At 40.9% G+C, this 25,884-nt stretch overlaps 12 protein-coding genes across 12 annotated transcripts; 9 read left to right on the top strand and 3 right to left on the bottom strand.

Annotated features, from left to right (window-relative positions):
• Window positions 1-447: 447 nt before the first annotated feature.
• PAS_chr2-2_0405 (Protein involved in clathrin cage assembly) lies at window positions 448-2,339 on the bottom strand (the record flags this gene model as incomplete). The annotated part of the gene is made up of 2 exons (XM_002491739.1): window positions 448-2,208; window positions 2,313-2,339. The coding sequence occupies 2 exons, from the start codon at window positions 2,337-2,339 to the stop codon at window positions 448-450; spliced, it is 1,788 nt and encodes a 595-aa protein (XP_002491784.1).
• Window positions 2,340-3,169: 830 nt separating this feature from the next.
• PAS_chr2-2_0406 (Hypothetical protein) lies at window positions 3,170-4,888 on the top strand (the record flags this gene model as incomplete). The annotated part of the gene is made up of 1 exon (XM_002491738.1): window positions 3,170-4,888. The coding sequence occupies one exon, from the start codon at window positions 3,170-3,172 to the stop codon at window positions 4,886-4,888; it is 1,719 nt and encodes a 572-aa protein (XP_002491783.1).
• Window positions 4,889-5,047: 159 nt separating this feature from the next.
• On the bottom strand, window positions 5,048-6,286 carry PAS_chr2-2_0407 (Beta subunit of succinyl-CoA ligase, which is a mitochondrial enzyme of the TCA cycle; the record flags this gene model as incomplete). The annotated part of the gene is made up of 1 exon (XM_002491737.1): window positions 5,048-6,286. The coding sequence occupies one exon, from the start codon at window positions 6,284-6,286 to the stop codon at window positions 5,048-5,050; it is 1,239 nt and encodes a 412-aa protein (XP_002491782.1).
• Window positions 6,287-6,981: 695 nt separating this feature from the next.
• Window positions 6,982-7,996, top strand: PAS_chr2-2_0408 (Catabolic L-serine (L-threonine) deaminase, catalyzes the degradation of L-serine and L-threonine; the record flags this gene model as incomplete). Its single annotated transcript, XM_002491736.1, has 2 exons — window positions 6,982-7,284; window positions 7,322-7,996. The coding sequence occupies 2 exons, from the start codon at window positions 6,982-6,984 to the stop codon at window positions 7,994-7,996; spliced, it is 978 nt and encodes a 325-aa protein (XP_002491781.1).
• Window positions 7,997-8,095: 99 nt separating this feature from the next.
• Window positions 8,096-10,345, top strand: PAS_chr2-2_0409 (Mitochondrial elongation factor involved in translational elongation; the record flags this gene model as incomplete). Its single annotated transcript, XM_002491735.1, has 1 exon — window positions 8,096-10,345. The coding sequence occupies one exon, from the start codon at window positions 8,096-8,098 to the stop codon at window positions 10,343-10,345; it is 2,250 nt and encodes a 749-aa protein (XP_002491780.1).
• Window positions 10,346-10,916: 571 nt separating this feature from the next.
• PAS_chr2-2_0496 (uncharacterized protein) lies at window positions 10,917-12,677 on the top strand (the record flags this gene model as incomplete). The annotated part of the gene is made up of 1 exon (XM_002491734.1): window positions 10,917-12,677. The coding sequence occupies one exon, from the start codon at window positions 10,917-10,919 to the stop codon at window positions 12,675-12,677; it is 1,761 nt and encodes a 586-aa protein (XP_002491779.1).
• A 147-nt stretch (window positions 12,678-12,824) lies between these two features.
• Window positions 12,825-15,272, top strand: PAS_chr2-2_0410 (Zinc finger transcription factor containing a Zn(2)-Cys(6) binuclear cluster domain; the record flags this gene model as incomplete). Its single annotated transcript, XM_002491733.1, has 1 exon — window positions 12,825-15,272. The coding sequence occupies one exon, from the start codon at window positions 12,825-12,827 to the stop codon at window positions 15,270-15,272; it is 2,448 nt and encodes an 815-aa protein (XP_002491778.1).
• A 613-nt stretch (window positions 15,273-15,885) lies between these two features.
• PAS_chr2-2_0497 (uncharacterized protein) lies at window positions 15,886-16,981 on the top strand (the record flags this gene model as incomplete). The annotated part of the gene is made up of 2 exons (XM_002491732.1): window positions 15,886-16,384; window positions 16,428-16,981. 2 exons carry the CDS (start codon window positions 15,886-15,888, stop codon window positions 16,979-16,981), a joined length of 1,053 nt encoding a protein of 350 aa, XP_002491777.1.
• A 49-nt stretch (window positions 16,982-17,030) lies between these two features.
• PAS_chr2-2_0412 (ribosome biogenesis protein RLP24) lies at window positions 17,031-17,630 on the bottom strand (the record flags this gene model as incomplete). Its single annotated transcript, XM_002491731.1, has 1 exon — window positions 17,031-17,630. The coding sequence occupies one exon, from the start codon at window positions 17,628-17,630 to the stop codon at window positions 17,031-17,033; it is 600 nt and encodes a 199-aa protein (XP_002491776.1).
• A 409-nt stretch (window positions 17,631-18,039) lies between these two features.
• On the top strand, window positions 18,040-18,453 carry PAS_chr2-2_0413 (J-protein co-chaperone of the mitochondrial import motor; the record flags this gene model as incomplete). The annotated part of the gene is made up of 1 exon (XM_002491730.1): window positions 18,040-18,453. The coding sequence occupies one exon, from the start codon at window positions 18,040-18,042 to the stop codon at window positions 18,451-18,453; it is 414 nt and encodes a 137-aa protein (XP_002491775.1).
• Window positions 18,454-19,287: 834 nt separating this feature from the next.
• PAS_chr2-2_0414 (Protein with a role in maintenance of cellular integrity) lies at window positions 19,288-22,958 on the top strand (the record flags this gene model as incomplete). Its single annotated transcript, XM_002491729.1, has 2 exons — window positions 19,288-19,474; window positions 19,576-22,958. 2 exons carry the CDS (start codon window positions 19,288-19,290, stop codon window positions 22,956-22,958), a joined length of 3,570 nt encoding a protein of 1,189 aa, XP_002491774.1.
• Window positions 22,959-23,118: 160 nt separating this feature from the next.
• Window positions 23,119-25,848, top strand: PAS_chr2-2_0415 (uncharacterized protein; the record flags this gene model as incomplete). Its single annotated transcript, XM_002491728.1, has 1 exon — window positions 23,119-25,848. One exon carries the CDS (start codon window positions 23,119-23,121, stop codon window positions 25,846-25,848), a length of 2,730 nt encoding a protein of 909 aa, XP_002491773.1.
• Between the last annotated feature and the right edge of the window lie 36 nt (window positions 25,849-25,884).

Genomic DNA, 25,884 nt, shown 5'->3' with positions numbered 1-25,884 from the left:
TGCTCTATATAAACTCAAATTGCCCTACTCTTGACTTCTCTGTTTTTTTGAGAAACTTACTCAACCCCACTAAAGCAACCAAACATCTAACTATATATCAAAATGTCCGGAGTTACAGTCCCAAAGACAATCGGTGCCCTTGGAATCGCCATAACGCCATTCATACTATCTGCCACTTTTGCTAGGCCAACATTCTCAAATCTGGTTGCTAAACGAATGGAGATTGAGGAAAAGCAAGCAAGTCGCCGGGATGCGGATAAATTCAACCCTAACATTACTCTCAGTGATGAAAGTCTAAAAAGATTTGCTAAGTTGTAGTACACCACCTAGCGAGTATGTAAGCAACAACTATATTATAACAATGAATGAATGATTTAATGGATTGATATCTAGCAGTTTCAAGTTTTGTAGTCTAATTCCTGGAGTTTAGGTCTTGGATTAATTCGCTCAAATGAGACTAGGGCCATTATAAGACGAATAAGTTGCATAATTTGGCATTTGGTGCTGCGACTGTTGTTGCTGCTGCCTAGTTTCAGGGAAAACTGATACAGTTGGTACCTTTTCTAAACCCCCGGCAGTTGGCTGATGAGAAAGCTGGACATGTGGCGAAGAGGAGGAAGCAAATGGGTTACCTGTACTAGCTGCAGGTTGAGAAACGGTTGAAAATGGATTGGACCTACTATTATTCAGAGCAACAGGTTGCGAACCAGTTGACTGAAAGGCAAAGGGGTTAGTGTTGGCTCGCTTAAGGGGATTGTTTGCTCCTATCTTGTTCGTTGAATGACTATTTCCATAAGACTGCCCAACTGCCTGATTGTTTAAATGTTGGTTGCCAAATTGATTGCTTTGCTGATTGAAGTGGTCGCCCTGAAAGTAAGTTTGATTTTGACCAGGCGTACCAATATTCTGCGGTTGTGCACCTATCTGATTAGCGGCAGATGAGCTTTGAAAAAAAGGGTTTCCAGTCGTCTGAACAGCAACTTGATTACCACCAGTGTATCCTCCAAACCCCACCCCAGTAAATACTGGCTGGATTGAAGGTTGATAGAAACTGGTAGTTGGAGGAAGTGGAGGCCGTGCGTTGCCAGTGGGGGCGTGAGATTGCGAGAACGATAATGACTCTTCATTAACAGACGTCAGTTGATATGGTAACACAGCTGTCATCTGCTGCTGCGAAGAGCTTTGGACATTCTGTATAGGTTGGTAAGCAAATGCTTGCGGTGTGGTTCCCCATGGGTTGGTCCCGGTCGTTTGAACATTCAGAGAAGTTTGTTGCGCAGTACCTCGTTGAGATGCGGGAAGAGTTGAGGAAGTCCTTCGCACAGGGGAGTGAGACTTGTTAGATTTTGTTTGCTTCTCAGCCAAATACTGGCGTCGGTTGATTTCAAAGTCTTTATCATTCAAATAATCTTCCAAAGATCCGGCAAGTTCAGTTGGTGCATGTTTGATAGTTGGAACGTGGAGCTTCGTACTATGCTCTAGATGTTTTGCCACTTTAAGATACTTCACCACATCCACCGTCTGGTCTACAAAATCTTTATAGATACCTAATGCTCTCTCAGCATCAACTTTACTCATTTCAAAGTAATGTTCCAAAATATTAATCACTCCTTCGTTCAAGCATTGGTAAAGTGCAAGAAGGTCATAAACCAGCATACGGAAACTTGTCAGAACGATGTCGTTGTTGACTTCACTCTCTGCAAATTCACATTTTAATAGACTCTCAATTTGACGCTGCACACTTTCAACTTCTCTTAGTAGACCTTTATCGACGGAAAGAGTACGCAAAATGCCCCCCTTTTTCTCTGAGTTAGAACTGCTGGAACTATTGGATGATTTTTCGTCCCGAACAAAATCAACCTGAGTTTTAGAGAACTCTCGGGCCCTAGCTGCCAGGTATTTCGAATACTGTACTATTGATCTGGCACCATAGTGTCCATCTCGGGATAATTTTCGAGGTTCTAACATTGATACATGTCTGCTCAAGTATTTCAAAGTAACATTTTCTTCGCCTTCTCGTATCATTATATGCAATACGATGAGCGACTTGTATACTACTGACCAGGATGGATCCTGAATGCGACCAGCCAAGGCGGACAGAACAGATTTCAAATCATCATTTCTTCCATCATACCGACTAGAAGTAGCCAAAAGTATGGGCTCAATATATTTGGGTTTTGGTGCTGCTACCTTGAGTTTCGTAGCACCCTTCAGTGAGATGTTAGATGAGTTGTTTTGAAGCTTCAATGGTGGTAAGACAGAAAGAATCCCAGGGGCTCCAATTCTTCTCGTTATAAATTTTGTGTACTTACCTTGACAATTTTTTCGTAAGTGGTCATAGTGCTGTAAGCTAATGATAACCGTAGAGAAGTACTGGTCGTTGATGATAGGATAGCTTTAGTTTGGGCGATGAAAGTTGGAGGCTCGGTATGGAGGTTTCGGGCCAGGTGTTTTTTCGCACGACCTGTTTGGGAAAAGGGGCGTTAACAAATTCTTATTCGGGCTACTGATTGGGGTATATTAATTACTTGACATTGAATTGAATTATGATACCAGATCAACGGATGTGCTTATGGATGTCAACGTAGGTCAAGCTCGCTCGTAAATTAATACTTGGATTCATCTTGAATGTACTGTCTATTTCCCAGACGAGTGTCGGGCCAGTACGGTTTTTGAGTATAGTGTTGATTTTCGGATATTTCAGTAACCCCAACCTGTTGATTATTATGATCCTCATCCACAAGTGGTGAGGAATTAGTGACACCTGAGTTTTGGCTCGCTTGCAAGCTCAAACGTTTCTGCGCTTCCATCAAAAGTGCAACTGTTCGCATATGAGTCTCAGAGAATATACGTTTCTGCTGTATACGCTTTCTTGTTGTAGTCTGATTACAGCTGAAAGACCGTTTCTTGGAGAATTGGTTATTTTCTACCATATGATACTATCTTCAATGCAACGATATCAATGGTGAGTGGCTAGTGCAAGTTGAAATCTACAAGACGCGTAACATAACATCTTAGCACCAAGTCTGTTGATTTGGTCGTTCCCTACGAATTTCAAACTAGGTTTTTGGACACTTAGGTGCTTATCTAATCTTCAAAAGGTCTAAAGTTTAGTCCCCATTCTAACTCATTCTCAAAAAAAGAAAGTAGATACGATAAGATAATAGACATGGAAGTCGGTCAGTATGTGCCGGTATCAACACCGAAAAGATCAAAGCTTTATATTGCCGTGCTTACTTCTATAATTGGAGCTCTTCAGTTGTCTTGGGCAACTGAGTTTAGTGAGGGTACCCCCTTCTTGTTATCACTGGGCATAAGCAAAGCAATGCTGGCCCTGATTTGGATTGCTGGACCTCTAAGTGGCACTATTGGTCAACCAATTGTTGGAATCTACAGTGATAATTGTAGGAACCCATTGGGTCGTCGAAAACCTTTTATTGTCGGAGGATGCCTTGCAACATGTTTTTCATTATGGTTCTTATCCCATACTGTAGAAATTGCAGGCTTTCTATTTGGAGGTTCAAACGGCAGCGAAGGTTCAGAGAAACGACTGCGACAAGCTGCTATCCCATTTGCTGCATGTGGGGTGTATATGTTAGATTTTAGCATCAGTGTGATTCAAGCTTCCTCAAGAGCATTTATTGTGGATTCTGTAAATACAGACCAGCAACAAATTGCCAATGCTTGGGCTGCTCGCATGATTGGACTCTTCAATATTTTTGGATTTTGGCTAAGCTCCACCGATCTTACTCGGTATTTTGGTGCCAATTCTCAGTTCAAGACTCTAGCAACTATTGCAGCTGCCACACTATTTGCAGCGACGCTGGCGTCGTGTCTTAGTGTGAGTGAGAGAGATCCCAATATCGATGTTGGAATCATAGCCGAAAGGAATCGCCGAATGGAGCGACTTAGTAGACTGGGCTTGCACCCTGATTCTTTAGGATTTTTTGGAGTATTGCGATCTCTCTATCTACAAACTATTCAGAGTATTAACAGACTTCCCAAACAAGTGCGTTTGGTATGTGTCGCTGAATTCTTTGCCTGGATAGGATATTTTCCCATGCTTTTCTATACAACCACTTATGTCGGGGAGCTATTTCTCTCCGAAAAGGGCTATACAAGCGATGACTTGGCCAAATTACCTATTAACGAACGGCAAGCCCTGCTCGACGATAGCGTGAGACGCGGCAGTGTAGCCTTGCTGGCCCATGGAATCATCACTTTGTTGGTCGATTTATTGTTGCCCTTGCTAGTTGATTGGCGGCTGAAAAATATGAGAAAGAGCCAAATCCATGAATCTCATGCTCCAGCTTGGATAAAATATCTCAGAGTCAACCTTGCACATCGATGTTCAATTGCAAATATTTGGATTATATCACATGTGGTATTTATGAGTTGTACTCTATCGACTTTGTTCATATCAACATCTGGCCAGGCTATTGTTATGTTTGGACTTATGGGGATACCCTGGGGATGTGCGTTATGGGTGCCATTTGCAATGATAAGTGAGGAGCTGGGACGCATCAGAGACATCAAGGATTTTGATGCTACTTCTGACTTACAACCAATGGAAGTAACTGAGCTCACACCTCACCGGTTGATTATTAAGAAATACCAGGCGGTGGAGCATGAGCCTGGTGTGATATTGGGCATTCATAATGTTTTTGTAGCCGCTCCCCAAGTTATTAGTTCTTTAGGAAGCAGCTTAGTTTTCAAGTTTTTCAAAAGTGACAGCTTGGGTATGGTATTCAGGTTTGGAGGATTGGCCACTTTGGGAGCTCTCTATTATAGCACCCAGATAGAAACTACCGAAAAGCTAGAGGCCCAAGACTGGGAGGAGGTGAAAGCGGAAGAGAACTCGGACCTAAATCTGGGTCCTCATATGTAGTTTCAAGAACAATATGATACTGTACATATAATTAGTGGTTATTATATGTGCGCTACGACAATGACTAAAGCAAAGTAACACAGTGCATAATTAGTTTCTACGTCTATATCCAATCTGGTCTTCTTCTTTCTTTTCTATTATAAGTTCAGTCGTACTCGTTCATTTTGTTAGTTCAACAATTTTCTCAGCAGCAGGATCTAAATCTTTGAAAGAATACAGTTTAAGACCCGACTCTTCAATCAATTTTTCAGCTTGAGAAAGATTGGTACCATTAAGTCTGACAACAACAGGGATACTTAAATCGAGCGACTTTGTGGCTGCAATCAGACCCTGCGCAACATAATCACAACGAACAATACCGCCAAAAATGTTGACAAAAATTCCCTTGACTTTATCTTCCGTGAGGATCAAGCGAAAGGCCTTCTCAATAGACTCTGGAGTAGCACCTCCCCCGCAATCTAAAAAGTTAGCAGGTTCACCTCCATAAAGTTTGATAATATCCATTGTGGCCATTGCCAATCCAGCACCATTTACTAGACAACCTATATTACCATCAAGCTTGATAAAGTTAAGGCCCCATTTGCCAGCCTCCACTTCATCAGCGTCCTCCTGTGTGGGGTCCCTCCACGACTCCACATCAGAATGTCTAAATAATGCGGAATCGTCAAATCCAAACTTAGCATCCATGCAAAGTACTTCATTGCCTGAGACTTCTGACAATGGATTAATTTCGATCTGAGTAGCATCTTTCTCCATGAAGATTTGGTACAATTTCTTAATGGAATCTTGGGCATTGACCTGTGCCTCAGGAGAAAAACCTAGGTTGGAGGCAATTTCGGCCGCCAATGAATCGGTGACACCAGTTTTCAAGTCAATTGGGAAAGTTTTGATAGCGCTAGGATCTTTAGCAGCAACACCTTCTATATCCATACCACCCTGCGATGAAACAACAATTGCAGGCTTCTGAGAAACCCTGTCCACCAGAATAGCCAAGTAAGCCTCATGAACTGCATCCTTACGTTCAACAACATACACAGCGGAAACAAGTTTACCTGCGGCGCCGGATTGTTTAGTGATCAGATTGTGCTGCAACATCTGGCCTGCCAAGTCACGTACTTCTTCTGGAGTCGAAACCAACTTGACACCGCCTTGTAGACCAGAATCAAAATGACCTTTTCCACGACCACCAGTCAATGCTTGAGCCTTTATTACTAGACCATCTGAATGCAAGTTCTGGGCGATTTTATATGCCTCCTCTGGGCTATCGGCAGCACCTCCACGAGGAACTGGTACATCATAAGCACGAAGCAAGTCAGCAGAACGATACTCATGAATTGATAAGCAACGTCTTTGCTGAGCAAAAGGTCTTATCACAGATCGATTGAATAATCGGTACATGGTTTTATAAGGGAGTTGAGGTTGGGAAACTTTCTGGTATCTTCAGTAAAAAGATGTTGCAGAACTGTACACTTATTTAAGTGGACACTCTATCCAATCTTCGCGGTCATCCCCTCTTCGCGAAGAAAGGTGGGAGGGACATAATAATGAGAGTGGGGGTGTTTCGGAGTTCAGATTCAGGTCGCAAATTTGCGCGAAAATGGATTGTGCAAAAACCAAACTTTTCAACTCTTAAGCACTTTTAGCTTCTAGTAATTCACCAGGTGTGGGTGAAACAAAAATGACTCGCTTCTGACTCCACTCAAAAAACGGAGTCAATTGTTTTGAGAACTGTTACTTCACTTAGCTAAATCTGATAACCAGATAACAAGATAATGAAGCAATCCCCAAAACTTCAAAGCGTAGTCAGCTAATGTTTCACACAGAAGAGCAGAACATGGACTGAACACATACTCAGCCTATTCTGAAAGTCCCTGAAGATCAACCAAAGTATATTCCAACTATAAATCGTTGCAATTTAGATAAGGTTGTTGATATCGTGAGGCTGTCACTAGTTGTGGAACATTTAGCCTTGCCCCTATAAATGCCAACTACAGCAGCTATAAGTAGTATATATAGATGGCTATATCTCTCGAATTACTTTTCTCTTTGCTACTGATTCCTTAAAGAAAGCTTGAAGCACTTTAAATCAAGCAATGACTTACGCACATCCCTTGCAAGCGGATATCAACCCCTACTTACGAACTCCATTAGTGGAATCAGTTTCACTCAGCAGGCTGGCTGGCTGTAGAGTATTTCTCAAATACGAATGCTCACAGCCTTCAGGCTCATTCAAATCAAGAGGACTGGGTATGTTAGTGCACCATTCTGTCAACGAAGCAAAGAAACTGGGATACGAACAACGCCCTCATTTTTATTCATCCTCCGGTGGAAATGCAGGATATGCAACAGCTCTCGCATGTACTCTCTACGACGCTCCTTGTACTGTGGTGATGCCAGTCATATACAAAAAAAATAATGCAGCAAAAAATCAAGGCAACGGGAGCTAAGGTAATTCTCCATGGGAACAACATTCAAGAGGCAGACTTATATCTAAGAGGGCTTTTAAACAAACGAAAAGAAGAGGATGATTTCAATTGTGTGTATTGCCATCCTTTTGACAACCCCGTGATCTGGGAGGGGCATTCAACCATTGTTGATGAGATTATTGATGCAGATATAAACATATCTAAACTGCGAGCAGTTGCATGCAGTGTAGGAGGAGGAGGTCTCCTTAATGGAATTGTTCAAGGACTTTTAAGAAATGGATTGACAATTCCCGTAATAGGAATAGAAACTGAAGGCGCTCCTACTCTTCAGAAGACTATGGAGAAGAATCAAGTGACTCACCTGGAAACATTTGATACTGTCGCTACTTCATTGGCATGTAAGTACGTGCCTCAGAAGACGCTTGAGTATTGTCAGAATTATGATATTAGATCAGTTCTTGTTTCTGATAAACAGGCGGTGACAAGTTGCATCAAATTTAGTTTTGATCATAATGTGATAGTTGAACCAGCGTGTGGAGCTTGTTTGGCCTCAATTTACTTCAGCAAGCTGGACCATCTAGGCTTGAATTTGCAACCCGATGATGCTGTAGTTATTATTGTATGTGGAGGGTCAAGCACTACTTTCGAAGACCTTCATGAGTTCGCGATATCTCTCGCTTGAGAATTCTTTTATACTATCACGTGATCATATCTACTACTCCCGCGAATCTAGTTAAGGAACCAAGTGTCCTATTTCTATTCAAAATTTTCACTTTAGTTTATGATGTTTGTTCGTAGAGTTGTGTCGAGCTATGGTGGTGTAGTTACGAAAATGTTTGATTCGCCAATCAGGCGTAGTTTTACATGTGGTCGTATTTCAAAATCTTATGAAGAAGATAGTGTTGTTCTCAGTGAAATTTCTAAGAGTATCTCATCGGCAGATACTGAGTCCTTAGTCCGAATGAGAAACATTGGTATTTCGGCCCATATAGACTCTGGTAAGACTACCTTCACTGAGAGGGTCTTGTTTTATACTGGAAGAATTAATTCGATTCATGAGGTCAGAGGCAGGGACAAAGTCGGTGCAACCATGGATTCAATGGAATTGGAAAGGGAAAAAGGTATTACGATACAGTCAGCTGCAACTTATTGCAACTGGCAGAAAGAAGACAAGAACTACCATTTTAATTTAATTGACACTCCTGGCCACATTGACTTTACTATTGAAGTTGAAAGAGCGCTGAGGGTTCTTGATGGCGCAGTGTTGGTTGTATGTGCTGTTGCTGGTGTACAATCACAAACTGTTACTGTAGATCGTCAGATGCGCCGTTATGATATTCCTCGAATAACATTTATTAACAAAATGGATCGCATGGGTGCAGACCCTTTCAAAGCTATTGACCAAATTAATTCAAAGCTAAAAATCCCTGCAGCAGCTATTCAAGTCCCTATAGGAAACGAAAAAGATTTGAAAGGTGTGGTTAATATAATTGATCGCCTGGCCCTCTATAATGAAGGAAATCAAGGTGAGACTCTAAGGGTGTCTGACATCCCTCCTGAGTTGAAAAATTTGGTAGAGGAAAAGCGTAAAATATTGATTGAGACATTGGCAGACGTAGATGATGAGATTGCTGAATGTTTTATTGAGGAAGTTGATCCCACTGTCGAGCAGATCAAGAATGCAATTCGTCGTTCAACAATTTCAAGAAAGTTCACTCCGGTTCTCATGGGTTCAGCCTTGGCTAATACGGGAATTCAGCCGGTTTTGGATGCTGTCGTTGATTATTTGCCTAACCCCGCTGAAGTTTTGAATACTGGTTTAGATATTTCCAACAATGAAATGAAAGTGAATCTAGTACCATCTTCCAAAGAGCCTTTCGTAGGCTTGGCTTTCAAACTGGAGGAGGGAAAGTATGGGCAGCTAACCTACCTTCGTGTGTATCAAGGAAAACTTAAAAAGGGTGGGTATATTAGCAATGTGAAGGATGGAAAGAAGATTAAAGTTGCTCGTCTTGTGCGAATGCATGCCGATGACATGGAAGATGTAGATTCTATTGGTGCTGGTGAAATTTGCGCCACATTTGGTATAGACTGTGCATCAGGTGACACTTTCACCGATGGCTCATTAAAGTACGCTATGAGTTCTATGTATGTTCCAGATGCTGTTGTGTCGCTTTCAATTTCGCCAAAGACTAAAGATGTAGCAAACTTTTCCAAAGCAATGAATAGATTTCAAAAAGAGGATCCAACTTTTCGTGTGAAATTTGACTCTGAATCTAAGGAGACTATCATATCAGGTATGGGTGAGTTGCACCTGGAAATTTATGTGGAAAGAATGAAGAGAGAGTATAACGTTGAATGCTCGACAGGAAGGCCTCAAGTGTCTTATCGAGAGTCTATACAAGGATCTTCTTCATTTGACTACACGCACAAGAAACAATCAGGTGGTGCTGGTCAATTTGCTCGAGTTATTGGTGAAATGACTGCTGAAACACAACCAAGAAATGTATTTGAAACCAAGGTTGTTGGAGGAAGAATCTCTGAAAAGTTTTTGCAAGCGTGCGCCCGAGGGTTCGAAGAGGCCTGTGAAAAGGGACCTTTGATTGGTCACAGGGTCATAGGAGTGAATATGCTAATCAACGACGGTGCTACACACGTGGTTGATTCTAATGAAATGTCTTTCAAGACGGCAACCCAAGCTGCTTTTAAACAAGCCTTCCAAAACAGCAACCCAGTCATTCTGGAGCCAATCATGAACACGGCTGTCACAGCCCCTGCAGAGTTTCAAGGCTCTATTATCAGTTTACTGAACAAGCTTCAGGCCATTATTCAGGATACTGAGAATTCAGCTGAAGAGTTTACGGTGACAGCGGATTGTTCGTTGAATGAACTTTTCGGGTTTGCTTCTTCTCTTCGTGCAGTCACCCAAGGTAAGGGTGAGTTCTCTATGGAGTTCAAAGAATACCAGCCATGTCCGCCTCAATTGCAAAGGCAGCTGATCGAAGAACACAACAAGAAAGGTAAGAAATAGAGTTTTAGTGTACATAGTCTATAAATTTAACTAATCTTGATGTCTTTTTTCTTACATCAAGAACTGAACCTGCTTTGGGCGAAACCTCATAGGCCGAAACAAATCTAAAATGTTGAATTAGAGCTGGCTTTGCGGCTTATATCCAAGAAACGAGAAAAGCAGTAAAATAATGGCTTCTTCAATTAGCTTTTAACATTTAAAGTCCAGAGTTTTTAAGAGGTTGGTTTTTCCTACCATCCTCTCTAATATATAGTGTTCGTATCCTAGCGATCCAAATTTGGAAAGACACTTTGTTTCCTCGGGTTGGCATTCTCCTGGATAAACTTTCACCCCCACTTTACTCTGTGTGGGACCAGGCGATCGTGTATGAATAGCTTTGTCGGTTCGGTGGGTCGGTGCGCCAGAATGATATTGGAATGTTCTAGCGAGAGACATCGAGGTGACTTTTGGAGAACTGAAGCGATTGCTCGCTTCACTATACCTCTCACGATAACTAGTTGGTGAGTGGAGATATATCCTATAAATTCATTAGTCTTAATTCTACTTCTTTCCTACTTTCATCCATTCCTCAATGTTTAGCTCACCTGCAGTTGCAAGAATCTCGGTCTTACGTCGAACACTGCTACCGTTGAGTCCACAAAGCTCTACTTCTATATCAAGAGTCAAAAACTTTGTGAACTTCAGTCAATTAGCTAGTTTCAAGCCCCCACCTATCAAGAACGAACCGACCCTTGAATTCAGCAAAGGATCACTGGAATGGGACTATCTCAAAGAAGGTATCCTTCAACTTACAGATAATGGACCTATTGATGTTCCTCTAGTAATTGGAGGTCAGAAGATATATGACAGAGAAATTGTTCCTCAGGTTAATCCAAGTAACAAGAAACAGGTGTTGGCAAACACTCGACAAGCAACGAAAGATGATGTGCAAGGTGCAATCATAGCTGCCAAGGATGCTAAGAATAAGTGGATGTCCATGCCTCTGCATGAAAGATCTGCAGTCTTCTTGAAAGCCGCCGATCTAATATCGACAAAGTACAGATATAAAATGCTTGCAGCTACTATGCTGGGGCAGGGAAAAAATGTATTTCAAGCTGAGATTGATGCGGTGGCAGAATTAATTGATTTCTTCAAATTCAATGTAACATATGCCTCAGAATTATATTCGCAGCAACCATTAGAAAGTGCACCAGGTGTTTGGAACAGAGCTGAATATAGACCGTTGGAAGGATTTGTATATGCCGTAACGCCATTCAACTTCACTGCCATTGCTGCCAATTTGATAGGCGCTCCAGCATTAATGGGAAATACTGTGGTGTGGAAGCCTTCCGCCTCAGCTATTCTTTCCAATTATGTACTTCTGGAAGTGCTTGAAGAAGCAGGACTACCCGCGGGGGTAATAAACTTTGTTCCTGGAGAACCAAAATTAGTTACGGATGAAGTTTTGGACGACCCTTGTTTTTCTGCACTACACTTCACCGGGTCGACCAATGTGTTCAAATCTCTTTACTCAAAAATTTCTTTCAATGTTAATAAGGATATCTATAGGGAGTTCCCAAGATTAGTGGGAGAAACTGGGGGAAAAAATTTCCATATCATTCACCCAAGTGCCAACATTGAACATGCAGCTTTATCAACACTTAGGGGATCATTCGAATATCAAGGACAGAAATGCTCTGCCACGTCTCGAGTCTTTATCCCTGAGAGTAAATGGGAACAATTCAAGGCAATATTGAGCGACAACATGAATCAGATCCAACAGACTAACATTTCATCATCCAGCGGCTTCCACGGGTTTGTGGGCCCCGTCATTCACCAGCAGTCTTATGACAAACTCTCAAAGGTGATTGAAGACGCCGTAACTGATCCTGAATTGGAAATCGTTTCTGGCGGTAAGCATAGCGACAGTATCGGATTTTTTGTCCAGCCAACACTATTAAGAACCTCAAATGCGGATCATGAATACTTAAAAACAGAATTTTTTGGACCTATAGTAACAGCTTATGTTTATCCTGAAGCTGAATTCTCAGCTATTTTGCATAAGATTGATTCTTCGACCAAGTACGGACTGACAGGCTCAATTTTTGCCCGCGATCGCAATGCTATTGTGGAAGCAGAGGAAACTCTTCGTTATGCTGCCGGAAACTTTTATATTAACGACAAGTCCACTGGTGCAGTTGTTGGTCAGCAATGGTTCGGTGGTGCTAGAATGAGTGGTACTAACGACAAGGCTGGCTCAGCCAATATCCTTTCTCGTTTTGTCTCCGTTCGTAATGTCAAGGAGAATTTCTACGAACTCAAGGACTACAAGTATCCCTCTAACTTTGATTAGTCATTGTAATTAGCAAATACTGTTTTAATTGTTTGTATGTTTGTATGGTAAACAATCAGCTCTCTCAATCAATCGGGACTTATCATGCGCGATTTTGCTTCTTTAAAACTGCAATCATTTGCCTATCTTTAAGTCAACTAAATTGAAATGTCAAGGAAAAGGAGAACCGAAATGAATGAAAACAATTCCAGTGAGCATTCAGCTGGGCCACTAGGTGTAACTAGAACAATAGTCACTTGTAAGCGATGCCGAATAAAAAAAACTAAGTGTGATCAAAAGTTTCCCAAATGTGGACGATGTGCCAGGTTCGGTGCTGAATGTATCGGTGTCGATCCTGCCACAGGTCGAAATATTCCAAGATCCTATATCGTGTATTTAGAAGAGCGGGTAAAAGTCCTGGAAACCCAATTAAGGTCTGCCGGCATTGAACCGACAACTATCAACCAAGAACCCTCCGGATTAAATGAAAACGACCAACCATTGACAAGTTCTAATGATAAGCAACCTCAGTGTAATTCTACGAATGAGGAAGTGCCTAAGCTCCAAATACCGACATCTACCGCAGGCACAGCTGTCAATGGGAGTATAAAAGAAACAACTGGAATATCTTTTGGCAGTTTGATGCGAACTGCTGTAAGTCTTCAATCCGACACAAAAGAAACTGCCCACTCAATAGCAATGAACCCTTGTGCCAGCGGATCAAAACGTAGGGATTCAGAAGTTGATCCAACTCTTTTGCCAACGAAAGAAGATGCAGAAAGGTTTCTCGAAATATATTTTGCACAATCTAATTCGCAGTTACCAATACTACACAGAGAACAGTTTGTGATTAGATATTTTGAGCCGGTATACGGATCTCTATCTCCCAATGTCAATCTTGCTTCCAAATATACTTCAATTAATCAAAAAGTTGTAGACAGCAGGATCCCTCCTACTCAAACTTGGTATAGTGAGTATAAAAAGCAGTTGCAAACAAAGTTAAAGGAAACAAGTGGTGAAATTTCTCCCGAAGAAGTGGCTGAAACGATTCAGCCACCCCAGAGAGTTAGGAAAGCGCTATATTTTCTTAATATAGTATTTGCTATTGCATCTTCAGTACATCTTTTACAGTATAAAAGTGAAACCTCTGCTAAATTTAAAACAAGTGCACTGTTTCACATTGATCATGTCTACGGCAGTTCTGATCGATTAGAATCACTCCAAGGACTTTTACTGCTTACCATTTATTCACTAATGAGACCTGCAACTCCGGGTGTATGGTATGTGTTAGGAAGCGCTCTTCGACTGTCATCTGAACTTGGTCTACATAACGAAAACTACTTGAAAAACGATGAATTTGATGTCTTCACCATGGACATGAGACGACGGCTTTTCTGGTGCGTATACTCGCTGGATAGACAGATATGCTTTTATTTGGGAAGGCCATTTGGTATCCCTGAATCCAGCATTTCAACTGAACTTTTCTCTGAGCTCGACGATGCATTGATTGTACAAGAATCTTCAGTTGAAGAGTATTCTAAGAGTGCCAGCGGACTTTCCAGTTACAAATCCGTCTCGCTGGCCATCATTCAAGTAAGAAAACTGCAAGCGGAGATTCAAGAAATCTTGTATTATAAAGCAGAACTTCCTAGAAAGTTTCCCACTTTGCAAGAATGGAAAGATGATGTTCATACGAGGTTAGAAAATTGGAAAAAGATCGTGCCCAAGACTCAACGAAGAATGAACTGCGACTTCAAGGTTGTCTTTTTCACCCTTAACTACCATCATACTATGCTAGCGTTATATGGCTTCTCGATGTTGAACTCAAAGTTTGCTGTAAATGATTACTTTCAAATATTTAAATCATCAAGAGGAATCATTGAATGCTATAAGGAACTTCTTGATAGTAGGACAATTAACTATACATGGGCCGGGGTGCACAACTTATTCATGGGCGGTGTATCTTTCTTATACGCCCTATATCATTCGTCAGAAGTATGTTCCAAAACTTCCCTGGAGGAAATCCAACAAATTTCACAAGACTGTGCCCATATTCTTAACTCGTTGCGTGCAAGTTGTGATGCGGCTCTTCCATGCCTCAAAATTTTTGAGATTCTGACGGCTGCAGCCATACGGCTACGATTTACTAAACATATAATGAAAATGCAACAAGGAACATCTGTGCTTGACGAACTGAAAATATGGGAGGGAGCTCCGCGCATATCTAATACCTTTTATGATCGTTTGAACTCAGGACTAATTCCACAGTTTCAGTCGTCGCAATTCGAATGGTTTACTGATGAAATTGACCTCAATAGATTTTTTCAGCACCTGTATGAAGCCTCCTCAAGTAGTTTGTCTTCAAATTTCGCTTCACAGAATCTGGAGCCCAAAACTGAAAATTGTGCAACACCAATCGATTGTTTGAACAAAAAAGACTCATCTCCAGTTGCATTCTTATCATTTCCAGGGACACCTGAAGACGTGCTTGCCCTCGATAGTGAGACGTTTTATACGGAATGTCAGGACCAGGCAGATTCCGGAGCGATGTATAAGATGATCTCACAAGTTCCCTCAGAGTTCATTTGGGAACAGTTTTTCGCAACACCACCCTAACGTTTGTTACTCAATGTATCTGAAGTCATATCACGAATGACAGTTCGTTCAAGGAAGAAATATGATTTAGAATCTGAACAGTGTTAATTTCATTAAGCGTCTGTGGATCCAGTAGCGGTTCAACGGCAATACACTGTAGTTCCTTTTGATCGCCTTTGTAGTATGCATCGATATTAACGTAGGTGCCTTTCCTTACACATTCGTGGGGAAGGGCAGCTAATGTTGGGGTATCAATTTTAACGAAGACTTCCTGTTCTTCCGTTTTAAAAGCTGGGTGGAAATAGAGAAGACCGTTCGTTGTATATCTGGTGATGACTGCTATTATCCGAACTCTCGTCGGAAAACGAGGTGAAGCTGATAGCAATTCTAGTTGGTTTATATCCGTGATGATTTGTGACATTCTCGGATGAAATAGGTGATTTCAGATTTTACTATTGTTGTTTAGTTTATGCATATGATAAGACTTGGTAGTGAAGTGATGAATAATACTAATACTTCAGTACTTCCAGATAAAGTGCGCGATAACCATTACCTCAGTTCTTCTCCGGATGCTTCGATTTACAATGCATCAATCACTATCCTTGGACCTTTAAAGCGTTCTTCGCACCTTCGCATGTTTGCTCGTAAGTACTCCGTTTTTCAAGTAGGAGATATTGCAATATTGCGACAAGTTACGCGTCCAGATAAGGTGTGGTTGTCGAAACCCTTGAAACCAGGGAACTTTCAGGGAGTCAAGAGTGGAAGCATTTCCCATGATGACATAATTGGAACGCGTAGTCGATGCAAAGTTTTTGAGACTTCAAAAGGTCAATTTAAATTCATGTGCTATAAGCCTAGTTTGGAAGAATACGTCAACCTTACAAAACGGGATGCTCAACCAATCTATCCTTTTAACGCAGCTACAATTGTTCAACTCGCCGATTTAAATGTGGATTACCCCGAATTGGAAAGAAAACAAAATGGAGAGTACTGTTTGAAGGACGAACCTCTCCAGTTCTTGGAGTGTGGAACGGGTCATGGATCGCTTACGTTGGCAATTGCCAAATCCATCCATTCTGGGAAACTGTTACAAGAATTTGAACGGGCTAGGGTCTTCACGGCTACTAGGAGCGGTTCTCCATAGTATTGATAAGAACCCGAATCATTTAGCTACAGGGCAAAAAAACCTCAAAAATTATCAAAGAGGAATGTATGAGGATGATGTTCAATTTTGCTTGGCAGATTCTCCCATCCATTGGCTGCAGTCACCTTCAACAAAAGAATGGATCAAGAATAGTTCGAAGAATAATGACCCTGTCTATGACCATTCCTCAAGTTTTCTTAGTGGCATATTTCTAGATATGCCTGATCCAGAGGCCCAATTTAAAGACTTGTCGATCCATCTAAAAGTCGACCATGCCTTGATTATTTTTTGCCCCTCTGTCACTCAAATATTGAACGCAGTACAAACGGTTCACCATGATAGGTCAATCAAACTAGCTTTCTCCAGATGTATTGAATTTGAGCCTTGTACTTCAGGTGGGTCTCTAAGAGAATGGGACGTTCGAGTTTCAGACATTCGGAATACCAACAAAGAAGGGGTTGTTTGTAGGCCCAGAGTAGGCACAAAGATCTCAGGCGGAGGTTTCGTTGGAGTTTTCAAAAAGCTTCCTTTAACGGCAAGGTCAGAGCCAACTGAGACACCATCAAATCAACCTATAAATCTATAAGTGATACATATCCTAAAAATTTTGCTATACACACCGTCAGGAAAAAGGGTCATGCCTTTTGTCTGAGCTTTTTCTTGTTGGTCAAGACTATTTTTTGAGCTCCCTCCTCTTCACTTGACTCCTCTTGCTCACTAAATTCCGCTTCAGAGTCCGTAGAGATGTCCATTTCATCTTGTGCATTCTGCGCCTTTTGCAGTTTTTGGACACGCTTTTCCTCCTTCGTACGAAGTTCAACTTCTCTCATTCTAAGAAGTACCGCATTATTCTCTACAAGTTTCCTATCCAGTGATAACTCTTTGTCTTTGTTTCCTTTCATTCTGTTCTTGTAGAATGCTCGTTCTCTTTTCTGTCTGATCTGTTCAATCCTAGCCATTGCCTTCAGCGTTGTTGCGACCAATTCCCTATTGTATCTAACTGGAATATTCCTTTTTGTTGCAAATGTGAGAGTAGAGTCCACCGCCAATTCTTTACCAGCAGCTTTTCTAAAGGCTTTGGTCCATTTGAGTTTTCTTGGATTTCGACGTTGCTTGAACAACTTGTGGCACTTCGAACGACAAAACCGAAACTCCTTAGCATCATTACGCACAAACATTATTCCATGTCCAGGATAGACAGGTGATGAGCAGAAATGACAACTATAAATTCTCATAGCGTTGTTGTATTCTGGAAGATGGTAGTTGATAAAATTTCTACCTCTTTCTATGTTAAATTTTTCATGATGAGGTTACCCGGATCGATCTTTCGTAGTTTTTTTTTTTTCTTTTGACCAACCAGCATCTTGCGGTGACATGAACTGACAAAGTAGGAAAGTGAGTCCGCCAAGTATTGTTCACTTTGTAGGTGTTAAAAACAAACACTACACTTGTTCTCTTTGCCGTAAAAACAAGCTGCTGGTTTCTGGAAGTCAATGAAGAATGTAGTTAGATTTATGGAGGTAGTAAATTCCGTGCAATGTTATGGCTTTCGTCGTTTGTCTACATTTCGATAACTTTTGCTCCACGAAATTTCAATCTTTCCGCACTCATTAGTTTTTATCTTTCTTCTTATAAGGACCTAGGATGTCTAATCAAACACTAGTAAATCCATTAGAAGCTAACTCAGGAAGCAAACGTAAAGACAGTGAATATTACTTCAATACAGCTTCTGATTACGTCGCTCAACATCCAGTAATATGCACCCTTGGTGGACTGGCATTTACGTATGTCATTGCAGGTATTTTCAAGTCAAAGCAGCCCGGAGTTGGAGGCAAGAGTTTTTTCAAAGGCGGATTCCAACGTAAAATGGACGACAAAGAGGCTTTGAGAATTTTGAATCTTAGGGAGAGTACACTGACTAGACCCAAACTGAAAGAGAGTCACCGCCGTATAATGTTGCTAAACCATCCAGATAAAGGAGGCTCTCCATTTTTAGCTACCAAGATCAACGAAGCTAAAACTTTACTAGATAAACGACCGAACTTGAAAAATAAGTAAGACCCATTTTGTCAATACAAAAAAGAAAAAAGCTTGTCGTTGCGTTTTAGATGTCTTATCATATGTCAACAAATACGTCGAGTCCAATTGAAGCAGTAGTAGATAGATAAATGTATATACCTTCTCTCTTCGGCAATCGACCCCATATGGAGCAAGACCTGCCTCACTTACGATGTTCGTTAGCAGTTGTTAGCAGCTGTAACTACCAATGTTCCAACAATCTTGCCCTTCCTTAATTCTCTTTTTAACCTCTGAAAACACTGAACGAGGATTAACATTCTAAGAAGTCGAACCTCTAGAGGAACAAATATCAATTTTCACGGTCACTGTAACTATGTGACAATGAGCAATGCCAAAGATCATTCTAACACGAGGTTCCCATAACAGTATTCAAAGAAAAAAAAAACTGAACATGGCCTCTTTCAACCGTTTTCAAAGCATCTGCAATTAATGTTTTTAAGCTACACCCTCCTCGTATAATAAACTTGCTCAACTCACAAGCAAACAGTAGTCAACTGAACCCGGTCCTTACTATTCCCCTGTTTAGGTAGTATTTAGGTCGTGTGCGCGACAACACAGTAATGGTCCATTCGATTAAATCAGGATCTTCGCCTTCCTTCCTTATAAGGTTGATAGTTAAAAGTTGCTGGTCTTTCTAAGAGAAGGTAAGACGAGTTGATCTTTTGTGACTTTCACTTTTTTGATTTTACCGCTTGAATTCATTTATTGCTTCTTACTACACCACCTTTGAGACTTTTTTTTCCGTTGTTGCTTTTTTGCCATCTGATCCTTTCAAGATTCACCTAACCACCTTGATAATTGATTAACGCCAATATGAGCTCCTCCTCTAACTCCCGTTCTAACGAAGCCGAAATGCCGTCAATTATAACTACCGCTGAGTCGAACGATTCTGGAGTTCAATCCAACAAGGTGATAACCACAACTGCTACTAAAGGCAACAAGCCGAAAATATTGCACATTGCGCATAGACGATCCCCAAGTGAGTTGACTTCGCTTATGGGTAAGTTATTATTCTTTTTACACTGAAAATTTGTGATCATCACATGTGTTCACTTATTTTCTTGTTTTAGGCTTAGCTTCTCGTACTAACAACCCCAACAGTCGAACAGTTCAACCTTCAGTGTCAATTGGAAGCTGTTCAACATCAACAACAACAAATATTGCAACAGCAACAACAGCAATATTTATCCCCTCAAAAACCCAAGAGCAACTCTGCCGTGACTCATGGATATCCTCCTTCAAGTAGCAGCAATCAGGATTATAACCATAGAAGAAGCCCCTCCAATTCTAGAACGCTTGGACACTCCAGGAGACACTCCTTAGGACTTGACGAGGCGAAAAAACAAGCGGCTATTGCTCAACAACAGAGATCACCTTCAAAGTTGTCAATCTCATCCTCTACGGCTACTCCCGCACCGGCTTTCAAATTCCCAGCTTCCCCCACTTTGAAGCCTCAGGATACCGTTGAGAGAAAACCATCTCATACGAGATCTAAATCCGCTGTTCCTTCATGTGAAAGATCTCGTTCTCCGCAACACTCTTTTCAGTTCCCACCTCGAGATAAGACCAACTTAAGCCCTCCAGTTCCATCCTTTGCATATGATTCTTCTCCTTCACACAGCAGACGCCATTCTGGAAGCAACAACAGCTCCTGGCGGAAGCACACTAGTACCAGCTCGCTTTCTTCTGATCCTCAAGCATTTTTTCCCGGTCACCGTTCTAAATCCTCCCTCAACAGTAACTCCATTTCTTCAATTACGAACTTTACTAATGTTAATAATGGTGGAAATAGAAAATCTTTGTTTGCACCCTACTTGACCCAGGCATCTTTACCCGATCTTTTAAATGAGGGAAGGCTGGTTGCCGGAATTCTCCGTGTTAATAAGAAAAACCGATCTGATGCTTATGTGTCTACGGATGGACTATTGGACGCTGATATTTTTATTTGTGGTTCAAAGGATCGTAACAGAGCACTGGAGGGTGATTTGGTGGCTGTTGAGTTACTCGCGGTTGACGAAGTCTGGAATGCGAAGCGGGAAAAGGAAGAAAAGAAAAGGAGAAAGGACAGACCAAGAAGTCGCAACTCCAATAATGCTGATATCCACAACGATGCTTCTACCAATAGTTATTCTTCAGTGTCCAATGAGACTGGTGATTACCAAGTTTTGGATAATGGCTTACAAAGAAGAGGCTCTCTTAAGCAAAGACCAACACAAAAGAAGAATGACGATTTAGAAGTTGAGGGTCAATCTTTACTACTTGTTGAGGAAGAGGAAATCAATGATGAATATAAACCTCTTTATGCTGGCCATGTTGTTGCCGTTATTGATCGTATTCCCGGTCAGTTATTTTCGGGTACACTTGGTCTCTTGAGGCCCTCTCAGGCTTCTAATCTTAACAAGGACATTAATGTGAAGCCAAAGATAGTTTGGTTCAAGCCAACGGACAAGAAGGTTCCTTTAATAGCCATACCTACAGAACAGGCGCCGAAGGACTTTGTTGATAATCACGATAGTTACGTTGAGAAGCTGTTTGTTGCATCTATCAAAAGATGGCCTATCACATCTCTGCATCCCTTTGGTACACTCATATCTGAGTTGGGTAATATGAATGATGATAATACGGAAGTTGATGCTATTTTGCGAGATAATAATTTTCTTTGTGATGAATATGACAATCCGGATGAGTTTATATCAGACATCACATCTACCGTTAACCTTGAGGAGTCAAGAAAGATTTTTGAAGATCAATACATAATCGCTGCATCTCCAACTGGTGCTTGTTATGATCATGCTTTGCATGTCAAGAGGCTTGAAGATACGACAATAGAATTTGGAATTCATATTTCTGACATATCACACTACGTTAAACCTGGCTCCAACTTGGATAAGAAAGCTAAGAAGAGGTCTCATTCAGTTTTTTTACCACAAAGAGAAACTCACCTATACCCTAAAATTGTTAATGATGCAATTTCAATGAAAGAAAACTCAAAGAATCTGGCTATTTCGGTTGTATTCAAGATTAATACTTTGACTTTTGAAGTGGATGATGTTTGGATTGGTCCTTCAGTTGTGATACCTAAACAACTAATTTCTTACTCTGCTATAGATCTGATACTGAACGACGAGACTACTAGTGCAAATGCAACTACTGATTACATCAAGACTTTTTACTTCATTGCTCGTGAGTTTAGACGGAAAAGATTACATGACCCTATTTTGGAGAATGGACCGGTTTTGACGTTAATGGACCAGCTAGACGACGAACGAGTGAAATTATCACTCAATATTTATGATCCAATTCCTGCGGAAGCTATGATCAATGAAATCTTTCATAAAGTTAATTCTGTTGTTGCGCATAGAATTTTCAGTTTGCTTGGAGAAGTGGCTTTTTTGAGAAGGCAGCCGCATCCTACCCTCCAAAAGTTGGAAACTTATGTCAAAAAGGTCAATAATCTATCCATAAAATTGAATACCACTGATGGAGGAACTCTTCAAGATTCTCTGCTACAGATTAAGGATGAAAACACACGTAAAGTGGCGGAAACAATTCTTCACAAGTGTATGCCAAGAGGTAAGTACTTTATTGCCGGGAAAACTGACCCTGAAAACTACTCTCATTATTTGCATAATTTGCCTTTGTATACACATTTTACAGCACCTTCCAGAAGATACTCAGACCTTATAGTTCATAGGCAACTGAAATTTGCTTTGGCCAAAGAATGTGATCCTAATTTAGTTGGATCACAGCATCCTTTTGCGAAGGACCTAGATCCACATTACTTAAAGATGAATGCTGACTACTGTAATTTCAAAAAAGACTGTGCAAAAGCTGCTCAAGAGCAAGCAATTCACTTGTTGCTTTCCCAAACAATAAAATCCATGAGTGAAGAAAGCGGACAGATCCTGAGCATGGGGATAGTTGTCCAGGTATATGAGAGTGCTTTCGATGTATTCTTACCAGAGTTTGGCATAGAGAAACGGGTTCATGGGGACCAACTACCTCTAATAAAGGCAGAATTCGATAAGGACAAACGTGTATTGGAGCTTTACTGGGAAAAGGGCGTGGATTCTGCCACGTTTATCCCCGAAGATGAAAATGAACCCCTTTCTTACAGAGCTTCAATTAAAAATAGCTACCGTTCTTCAACTGCAGATGCGGCTAGGAATCAATCCAAGAAAATGATTATCAGTAGTAATGAAGATAGTAAGAAATCTTCGTTGGACCCCCACAATGGATCTTTTACATTCCCAGTCACCAGTTTTTCAGCTTATGGTACAGAGGAGGATTCGGTTTCTGACTCTTATCGTGGAAATGATGACAATCCTCTAGCCCCATATCTCGAGGCTTGTATCACCCGAACAGAGGAAGAAAATAATATTCAGGAGATCCGAGAGCTTCACTCTGTCCCTGTTCTATTGAGAGCTGAGATTGGTATGGCATTGCCTTGTCTGACTGTTCGTTGTATCAACCCTTTTGCTTAGAAAGCAACGTATTCTAGGTCAGTATATAAAACATTCAAAACAACGGTTTTAATGGATTTAGTTAGTCAAGGCTCATTGACAGCCTTCCTTTTCGCACCTTCTAATGGCGCGCTTGCTCGCCCATGAACTTTGACTGCGATTTAACAGTACATTCATCCGTATGTCAGATTTATCAAAGAACTTCAGCTCACTTTTGGAATCAGCCAAAGGCCTGAGTCAGGTTCTTCGTCAATCAGCTGGAAATAGTGGTAATTTTGATTCATCTGCTCTAAAAGAGATATTGAATGCAAATAGCCTCTCCGCATTTAATACCTCATTTGTTGACGCTGGTATCGATCAAAAGCCACTTTCGACTGAAGAGATCATCCACAAATTAAATTCTACACGTGAAGGGAGTAAGCTCATTGCGCTCAAGTACATCATGAAACTGATGTCTACCGAGTCTGTTCGGGATGACGAAGTGTTAGTATACTTTCCCCACGTACTGAAAGGAATCAACTCTCCAAACTTGACAATAAAGAAGCTTGTATTTATCTTTTTGCTTCGATACAACCATAAGCAACCTGATATTGCCCTTCTTTCAATCAATGCTATCCAAAAGTCCCTGGCTGATAGAGATCCAGTGATTCGAAGTCTTGCGATACGGGTTTTGGGTGGGGTACAAATAAAAGCGATTGTTCCTATTTTGATACTAAGTTTGAAAAAAACAATTGTTGATGTCAGTGCTCTTGTAAGAGCTTCCTCAGCCATTGCGATCAGGAAATGCCATGTTTTAAACGGTTCTAGTCTGTATCAGGCGGAGGATGACGAGCATGTGATACAAGAAGCAGATAACGACTCGATCACAACACAGCTCTACACATTTTTGAGTAAACTTTTAGCCGATTCCGATCCCATGGTCATTGGTACAGCTTTGATAGCGTTTCATGAGCTATTTCCTCATGGATACAAACTGCTACATAAAGTCTTCAGGCATATTTGTTCCAATTTAACAGCTTTGGAACCAGTTGCCCAATCCTTAGCTATTCAACTACTGACAATTTACAGCCGAAAATTTCTCCAAAAGACTCATGTAGTCTTGGATGATAATGAGAAAATATATTTTGACTGCTATCCACATAAATGTTCAAATGTGGATTCATCCACTGATGTGCATTATGACCCAGATTTAATTCTCTTCTTAGATGCCCAAAAAAATTTAATTCATTCATTAGACTCATGTGTTCTTTTTTCTGTGGCTAAAAGTTTTTTGTGTCTCTCATGTGCTACAACTATAAAGACGTACAAGATAGATGCGATGCTATTAAACATGGTTTCGTTAGTTGAGCCATCAGGCCTGAAACCCTATGTTCTGCAGCTAATTTTAGTTTTCACAATGTACGAGCCCAGCTTGTTCTCTTCCCATATTAAAGAATTTTTTGTTCTTCCCAGTGATGATAGCCGAACTATTCATCTAAAAGTAGCGATTTTGGTGCAACTTCTGAATGCTGACACTTTTGGACCTATTTTTAACGAGTTAAAGTACTATCTACATGAGTCCAGCTATGTTGAGGATGAATCGAAAGTTGAGATTCTGAAACTTGTCAATGAACTCTACAGTAGCCCACACCTGTTTGAGAGCCAAATATCTACCATTTTGAGTTGGTATTTGAGTAAGCTTGACCAGTGTATACAACCTTCTCTTTTACCGGAATATTTCAATGGAATTAGACTATTCATCCAGGAAAACTTGATTTCTAATGAGAGGACCCTTGGAATTCTTGTCGCCAAACTAATTGAGCATAAGGTTGAGGGGCCAACAAAGGGATCCATTATCTGGCTTCTGGGAGAATTTGCTAATCTGTCCAATCCTCATGTTGACACTAGTTTTATTGTTGATATTTTAAGGATCATGCTTCAAAATTTTCCCTCTGAGGGTCCTGAAGTTAAACTGAACATTTTGTACCTGGCAGCAAAATTATTGGCAAAGGATATTTACAACTTTAAAACCAGCAACAACAACAACTCCGATTTCAGTTTCAATTCTCCTCTATTCAAGTGCTTTAATCTAGTTTTGAACTACTGCAAGTATGACAAATCGGTGGATATTAGAGACAGGGCACGATTTATAAGCTCTTTATTACCAAACTTAGTTATTGATGAGGAAAACAGTGTGAAAATTGTGAATTTAGAGCGGCTCATTGAAACGCAACATATCTCCTTGACCCGGAAGCTACGAAGAATCGAGATCGGAGTATTAGTTTTCCAAGTTTTCAAAAAGCCACCAAAGATAAGCACCAAGAAGTGTGAAAGGTTGATATCCAAATTGATACTGGACTATCTTAAAATGGTTGAATGGAATGTCTTGTCCGCAAACGAGTTAGCCCGATTTACGGAAAAGCGTAGTCTTGATCTTGACATCAAGAATTACTCGCAGAACACCAGCTGGCTATCAAACGAGTATAATAAATCCAACACGAATGAACCTGCATTGGAGAGCCATAATTCTTTTACAGTTGGTTCCGGTCAACCTCAGTTCAGTCGTCAAAACAAATTACAATCGTCAAAGTCGTTAAAGATTAAAACTTTGGATGAATTTTTCAGCAGCGATAGCGTTGAAGATTATAGTGCAAGCAGCTCCAATGAAAATAGTGGAAATGATGATGATGACGGTGATTATGATCGAGATGATGGTGATGATGATGAAGAAGAAGAGGAGGAGCAGGCGGAAGAGGATGAAGACGATGAAGACGATGAAGACGATGAAGACGATGAAGACGATGAAGACGATGAAGACGATGAAGACGATGACGATGAAGGGAATGTAACGATTGAAGGAAGTCGAAAAGACGAAAAAAGCAGAAGCACTAATTACAGTGAGATCGGGGATACCCGAGGCAATTGGGCGTAAACACGTAACTATGTTAAACAGCCAATAGCAACAAAA

The sequence above is a fragment of the Komagataella phaffii genome, chromosome 2 (genome assembly GCF_000027005.1).
Source record: "Komagataella phaffii GS115 chromosome 2, complete sequence".
Taxonomy (NCBI): domain Eukaryota; kingdom Fungi; phylum Ascomycota; class Pichiomycetes; order Pichiales; family Pichiaceae; genus Komagataella; species Komagataella phaffii.
This window is presented reverse-complemented; position numbering and strand designations above follow the sequence as displayed.